General features: G+C 38.3%; 2 protein-coding genes across 2 annotated transcripts; both read right to left on the reverse strand.

Moving 5' to 3' along the window:
- Positions 1-617: 617 nt before the first annotated feature.
- Positions 618-1,099, reverse strand: LOC122672159. Its single transcript, XM_043869656.1, has 2 exons — positions 1,024-1,099; positions 618-947 (listed from the first exon to the last, which is right to left on the reverse strand). The coding sequence occupies exons 1-2, from the start codon at positions 1,087-1,089 to the stop codon at positions 618-620; spliced, it is 396 nt and encodes a 131-aa protein (XP_043725591.1). The 5' UTR covers positions 1,090-1,099.
- Positions 1,100-3,066: 1,967 nt separating this feature from the next.
- Positions 3,067-7,038, reverse strand: LOC122672160. The gene is made up of 3 exons (XM_043869657.1): positions 6,460-7,038; positions 3,806-3,877; positions 3,067-3,153 (listed from the first exon to the last, which is right to left on the reverse strand). Exons 1-3 carry the CDS (start codon positions 7,036-7,038, stop codon positions 3,151-3,153), a joined length of 654 nt encoding a protein of 217 aa, XP_043725592.1. The 3' UTR covers positions 3,067-3,150.
- Positions 7,039-7,248: the final 210 nt, after the last annotated feature.

Consider the following 7,248-nt stretch of genomic DNA (forward strand, 5'->3'; position numbering starts at 1 on the left):
TTCTTCACCATTTCCGTTCTGTGTACATATCCATCTATTGTTTTGATACCTAGAGATCCATTGCTCTTGGAGACACTAGCCCTGTTGGTTGCTGGGTTAGTTTGGGCTCTTATTATTCTGCCAAAGAGAAACATGAAGATTGATGGGTGGTTGGGAGCAGGGCATTTAGCAATATACTTGTTATCTATTTCTTTGAGAGTTATCCAATCCATTGGATCTACCTAGTTTCATCATTTTGTACAGTGAACCATACGATATGTGAAATCAATGGATCAATTGTAGTTGATAGCCTAGGATTGTGAACAATGTGATGATTGACAATGAGATCTACTTGTGGTTTCTCTGTCTTCAAATCAGTTTTTTTTTTTGCCTGTAGAAAGATGGTGTTAGCTGCTCTATTACCTTTGCTTGATTGATGCTCATCCAGAGCTGTAGTATTTTATTTTCTTGTTGAGCAGGACTCCTTTTCTAAGAGGTAAATTAAAAAAAAGTTTAGTTTCAGACTTTCATTACTGTGTGGGTTTTTTCAATCTTGAAAATAGTGAAAGCTAGTATTCTCTCTCTGTTTCAAACTTTCTATTCTCCCAGGATAGAAAGTGAAGAACTGCGTAGCCACTTCACCCATTGGTATATATAACCTCTTTCTGTGGTTGATCCATCCATATTGAATCCAGCATGTGGCAAAGACTGGATATCCTCACAGAATTCAACCACTGGACAGATATGGTAAAATAAGGAGGAAGATGACTTGGGTAGGATTTGGGCAGTAAACATGTCAAAATGATGGGAGGGAGATGTTGAACTTTAAAGCAGTATGAGAATTCATCTGAGGTGTCAGTTTTGGTGATGGAGTCAGTGGCTTTTGATCCAAATTTTAACTTTTCTTCGGATAAATCAAACTTTGTGGATATGATAAGTTCACCAGGGGCATCAACATGTATATGGATCTGCGAAACATCAAACAAGTGTCAAATTGTTTTCTTTTTCACAAGCCTGACAGGGACTTCGTTGGTTAGTAGAAACCTGAAAAGATCGTAGGTCTCCAATTCTGCCCAGGATAAAGGCACTGTCTCCCCATATGGCCGCCATCGCCAGTAACTGCAGGTCACAGCTTTAGACATGAGAACAAAACAGTAATGATTTATTTGCATGACCTAACCCAGTATGTAACTCAATAATAATTTATGTACTTGATCAAACCCAATATGTAACTTAGTCTAAAACAGTAGCATGAATTCATCGAGTAAAACCAGATAACAAAAACACAAATTTAACAATTGTATAGTTTGATCCCATTTTAACCCAAGATGTAACTTAGTCTAAAACAGTAGCTTGAATTTATCCTACAACCTGACTTTTGCTGTCTCAATTCCTACATGGGAAGAGTATGGTTTGATCCCAATTGAACCCCAGCAGCTTGAGTTACGAAGACCTTGCACTGGGACCACAGCCCACAGTTTATGTGAACAATATAACCTGGCTGGTGCTTGTTGCAGATTTCACTTTTAGAAGGGGTATGGGATTCCAATTGTCTTTGGTTCATTCCTACTAATTGCCTTTTCTTTGAAAAACAAAAAATTTCTTTACTTCTCATGTCCAAAATAGCCGAGTGCTTCAGTTAGTTAAGATCATTCAGTCTATGGAATCTCTTGGCTTTCTAGAATCCAAAAGAATGGAGAATATAATTTGGTTTAATCTGTTGTGTTAATTCATTGATAACTTGATGGGTTCTTAGCTCAAATTGGTAGAGCACTTGGAACATGCTCATGTTCCAAGAGGATGGTGGTTCGAGTCCACCAAGGCCCTCTTTATTCAACCGTTCATAGCATAGTTAGTTATGCCACTAATTCACACAAGAACCCAATTTTAATGGCATCTTTGAAATTTGACATCTTTTTATACTTACTTTGGTTATGTTAATGAGATATTTTAATTTTATGCTGGGTTGGTAAGAGAAAATGATTGTACAAGTTTTTTTTTGGTATAATTGACAAAGAAATGACATTATTGTAATTAATATCAAATAAGAAAGAACAGATTTTACCAAACACCATTTTCGTTCTGAACAACGTTCTTGAGAATTTTACCAAACGGTCATTTTCGATCTCAGAACGTCGTTCTAAACCAAGAACGTAAAAAAACGTTTCTAGGCAAGAACGAGCGTTCTTTGTTCAGACCATTACCAAACGCAGCCTTAGTATCCATTCCCATATTTCTCAGATACATATCTACCCGTTTCATGCTCATTTCCTTATAGCATCCATAATGCTATTCTGGATCTTAATTAAATGTTAAGAACTGAATGAAGTTCATCACTTCCTCTTTTTTCAAATGGTTAACTTAAAAAATTAAATAATATTGAGGCCACCAATGGACGTTTGAGAATAATTTGAACCACCAATAGAGCTTACATGTATTACACAGTTCCCGTTATTACATTCTTCTATTTTAATTTGCACAGGAACTGCTGACCCAGTCTTAAAGGGACCAGGATAGAGTTACTGTTTTTGGTAGACGGAAGAATTCTGTTGGTGGCTGCAGGTCTTTTGGACACAGTACAGCAGGTGGAAGCAACTATGCAAAGTATTGAACGAGGATTGAAACATGCTCAAGATTTGGGGATTCAACTTCAAGAAGTGTGGCATGATTGTACAGATGTGGACTACTGGCTCCCAGAACCAGCAATGAAACCCTGGCCCCCGTTTCTTACTCCATCTTTAGTTAATATCACCTCCATTTTGCATGGTCTTTTGTTTAAATGTACATCTCACCCGACAATTTCCACCATTTTGAGTGGCTTTGCTCTCAAAGCTTTGAAAGACATACTTTCTTTAAAGTCACTAATCAGGATTTAAATTTAGCTCTTGCTTAATGAAGTGTTTTCTTCTTTCTTATAAAAAAAAAAAAAGGAAAAAAAATCAGAGCTTACATAGAGCAGGTTTTCTCTACTTCTAATTCACTCTACTTTGCTTATTAAACATAGAAATAATATATACATATGTACCAAGGAATGCTTTCCATGTAACTGATACATATAAATTTGGTTGCTAAGAATCCACAAAGCACCATCATCATCTAACAGTTAGATTGGCCACCACTTGCCCAACTCATTCTCAGTTAATTTTGAGGCTCTATAGACATCTCTTGCAATCACTGAACAAATCACACCAATTCATGACTTAGCAAAGGCTCTATAGACATCTCTTGCAATCACTGAACAAATCAACACCAATTCATGAATTAGCAAAGGTAAATAATGTGTACTACCGATTCGCATGATGCAGATCGAATGTGGCTTTGTATAGACAGATGTTTAAAAACCATCTCTAGCAAATATTACAAGAAATAAAAGTGCCCAAGTGCACGAGGCTCCCGCTACTGCAGGGTTTGGCAGGGGCAAATGTATGCAGCCTTACCCCCGCTTCGTGGAGAGGCTGTTTCCATGTTTTGAACCTGCAACCTGATAGTTACAATAATACAACTTAACCATTGCGCTAAGGCTCGCCCACTGTCTCTAGCAAATATCTAGGTTTATTAATGTCCACTGATTTGGAGCCATATATTTAAAGGGCCAAGCCCCACAGCTGCACCGTTACTGGTTACAATGTTTCAGACAATTTCAATGCAGATTGATTCTTCTAATTCAGAGGCTATGGCAAGTAACTAGGTGGTCAGGATCAGTTGGGGTATCCATCTCTTCAAGGGCTTGATGAGTCGATGCAAGTGAGATATACGTTTTAAGTTAATCCTAGACAATAACAACATAATCAAATAAGCAGGACAACAACAAGAAATGACTCCTCACCTCAGGATAGCAATTTTGCTGGACAATTGTCTGGTTATCTGTATCCACTATCACTTGGCATGATATTTTTGTCTGAAAGAATTTTTTTGGGGAGGGCATACAAAAAAATGACACTGGTCAGAACATCTAACTTATACATCTAAATTAAAAAAGAAATAACTACAAGGAAAACAGGATACACCAAAACATAATTGCGGCTTATCTGCATCTGACATCTGGCATTACCGCGGGAATATGTATTCCGACTTGTGGAAATAAAGTAGCAGTAGCAATAAACTTATTGGAAATAACACCTTGGTAAGAATTGTATTCAACATACAACATTGTGTTTATGAGTATGATGTATTCAAAAGTCATATTAGTTCACATAAATATACTTACATGTACAGTGGCTTCTAACCTTGGGTACTTCTACTGTATATTTTTTTTTATAAAAAAAGAAGGTGATGAATGGAATCTTTTATTCATTTCTCTTTTAACATTTTTGAATAATGGTGACATGAGTAACAAAAGAGGCTTGTTACCTTTGAGCTTGTCAGAAGACACAGAACACATCAAAGTTGTGCAAATTCACTTAATTTCCCCAGACAAACTTTAGTTATGAACTGGAAGGCCATGGATATCTTTATCCACCAGATTGAAGAATTAAAACAAGAAATAGATGGTTTTCATATCAAGGACAATCCTAAAGATAGCATATTGCAAATACTGACATTCCCCTGCCTTTAAAAAGTATCTCAACTCTGCATCTCCTTTTTGACAGTTAACAAAGTCAAGAAGCTCCACCTGGAAACCTTAGATACACAGGCCTTGTTCTCCACATAGACATTCTTCTGATGTCATGAAACAAATGCTACTTGTTTTTCTGAGGACAGCCCGATTATGAATTTAGTCTGTGTGAATTCATACTCCGGTAATCTGCTTCAATCTGCAATCTTGTGTTTGTGTGACTGAGAGACGTTGGGGGGAAGCCCTATTGTTTTGTTCGGTGCCCTTGGATTCGCCGGAGACATGCAAGGATTGCTGGAGAAGAAAACCCCTAATGGAGTTGAGCAGAATGTCTGGAGGAGGGATGTTGGGGCCTAATGGAGGTTAGTACATCCTCCATTATTATTTAATTAACTGGACTGTGGTTCTCTGTTTTTCCGGTTAGAATCTCTTGCAGAATGATACCCCAAGTGTCCAACTGTCCCAGATGTGTCTCACTCTTTGGTAAAATTGGCCTTTGTGTGTGTGTGATGTTGGGATTCAATACATTTTTTTTTTTATTTTCTTTTTCTACGCTACCTAGCTAGATTAGTTGTGTATCTAACATATAAACAATGACAAAAAATTCTGAAAGGCCTGGGTTGGGGTTCAAATGCTCTGTGGGATTGATAGCATTTTTGGAGGCAGTAATGACTACACTTGAGAAACCTACAATATTAGGCGTAGATCTCTCTCTCTCTCTCTGTTTGACACCATTTGAAATGAAATGGATAAAGAAGCCAATTGTCAATCAGTTACTAATGAGTTAAGATCATGGTCTTAACCCTGTCATAGAACTCAATAACTAAAGCATGTCAACTTGCTTAGAACTCATCAATTTATATCAGAACTTGTTATGACCCAACCTTTTCTATCACAGAGCATGCTAATGGGTAAGGTTGCTTTTATCAGCCCTACGGTTTCACAATATGAATGCCTGACCATTCTAATGCAAGGGAACATAAACATTCCTTGTATCAACTGACCCAGATTCAAAAATCATCAGTGTGAAATGTATCAGCAGAACAAAGATTGCAACAAAATGGACTCTTATGTCTATGTAAAATGTCCAACCACATAAACCTGTCAGCAACACATTTCTTGCAATCAAAATTCGCTAATGGAAAAATAAATCAGCATAAATAGGCTCGTGTCCATATGGGTAACTGTTCTACTCTGATTTAAGAGTAATTCTTTTGTTATTTTGTTGTAGCTATAGGTCTGTTTTTTATAGGCTACCTCTTTGTTCTAGCAAAGCCCGCCTTTTGTATTGGGACCTTGTCCCATTCTTCTTCTCCTTCCCCTCCAATAAAACTTTTATTTCCAAAAGCAAAATGTGAATTTAATCATGAACCTAAACCCATATAAAATCATTTTCTCCCTATGTACGTACTAATCATTTAAATACTGAAGGGCAAAGGCTAGGTTACCCAATATGCATGAAGGAACTAGACTGAAAAATAGAGAACCAAAGTTATGGTCCAACAAAAGTACCCATAAGACATTCCTACAGACCTCCATGGAAACCATCCAACAACCCTACCGAACACTCATAGAGAAAATTTTAAAGAAAACTTCTGGTTTTGGCATCTCCTATATATATATATATATTTTCCATATACGGCATGTTGATAATTGAGAATCTGAATGCTTTTTACAATTCTATATTTCCATGTGAAAAAGGAATTAAAAATCTTAGAAGAAATAAACTCGGGATGTCACCACAATGGCACAATATACCCCCCCCCCCCCTCAAAGTCTCCTCGAACTTTCTTCTGAGCAACAATTAGGCTACATTTTTCTCAATCAATATGAGATCAAACGAATAGCAATTTCTCATCCCAAAGTTGCACAGGAGGTGGATTAAATTTTGCAAGTGAAACACATGAAGTCTGAAGAGAGATTACCTTCAGCGGAAAATCAAAGAAGAAGAGTCGAAGCTGTCCTTGAACTTCCGTCACAGTCTCAAAGGGAATAGAACCCCGAGCCAAATCTTCGAGCAAGTAAAAGACATCGTAAACCTGAATCCCTTGGAGCTGAAGCGTGGCGTCAATGTAGGAAGAACCCCTGGCCCTCAGGTGCCCACCATGAGAAGTAACAAAGCCAAGCTGCTTCCCACGATACCCAATGGAAACGACGAGGGATCGGTAGTCGAGTGAGAAGAAATCAGGGTTACGGACCTTGACAGTGATAGGCATGGAAATGTCGAGGGAGACGATGGAGGAAATGTGGATGTGGACATGGTTGAGACGGAGGCGAACGACGCTGATGTCGGGATCGGAGGGCCAAATGAAGAAGATTGGAACGCATAGTAGGACTAGAGAGATTCCGCAGAGGAGCTGGCAACGGAGAGAGCGGAACCTGCTTGGGCGTCTGCGATAGAGAGGGAGGAGGATGAACTGTTGCCCTTGCAGTGGTGGTGATTGGGACTCCGAGGGCTCCGGTGGCACGGGTGAGTAGTACACCGGTTCCTCCTTCGCTGCCATGTTCTTCACTTCACTCTTCTGCTTTATGCCTGTGTTCGCTTAAAGGACTATCTTCGAAAAGGATTGAATGACTGCGTGGCCAAGTTTCTACTAAACAAAAAAAAAAAAAAAGAGAACATCGTGGCCAAGTAAATTATTTTATGGGAAAGAGATCTCTATTTTTTTTTGTTTTTTTATAAGAAATCTTTACTTGGTGGCATGGTTTCTACA

The sequence above is a fragment of the Telopea speciosissima genome, chromosome 8, assembly GCF_018873765.1.
Source record: "Telopea speciosissima isolate NSW1024214 ecotype Mountain lineage chromosome 8, Tspe_v1, whole genome shotgun sequence".
In the NCBI taxonomy this organism is placed as follows: domain Eukaryota; kingdom Viridiplantae; phylum Streptophyta; class Magnoliopsida; order Proteales; family Proteaceae; genus Telopea; species Telopea speciosissima.

Excerpts from the sequence above, each read along its gene's own strand:
- LOC122672159 (XM_043869656.1), bottom strand. The coding sequence starts at position 1,089 with ATGGCGGCCATATGGGGAGACAGTGCCTTTATCCTGGGCAGAATTGGA. Across the intron at positions 948-1,023 it reads GAGACCTACGATCTTTTCAG|ATCCATATACATGTTGATGC; the intron begins GTTTCTACTAAC and ends GATGTTTCGCAG.
- LOC122672160 (XM_043869657.1), bottom strand. The coding sequence starts at position 7,038 with ATGGCAGCGAAGGAGGAACCGGTGTACTACTCACCCGTGCCACCGGAG. Across the intron at positions 3,878-6,459 it reads TCTTTGATTTTCCGCTGAAG|ACAAAAATATCATGCCAAGT; the intron begins GTAATCTCTCTT and ends AAATTCTTTCAG.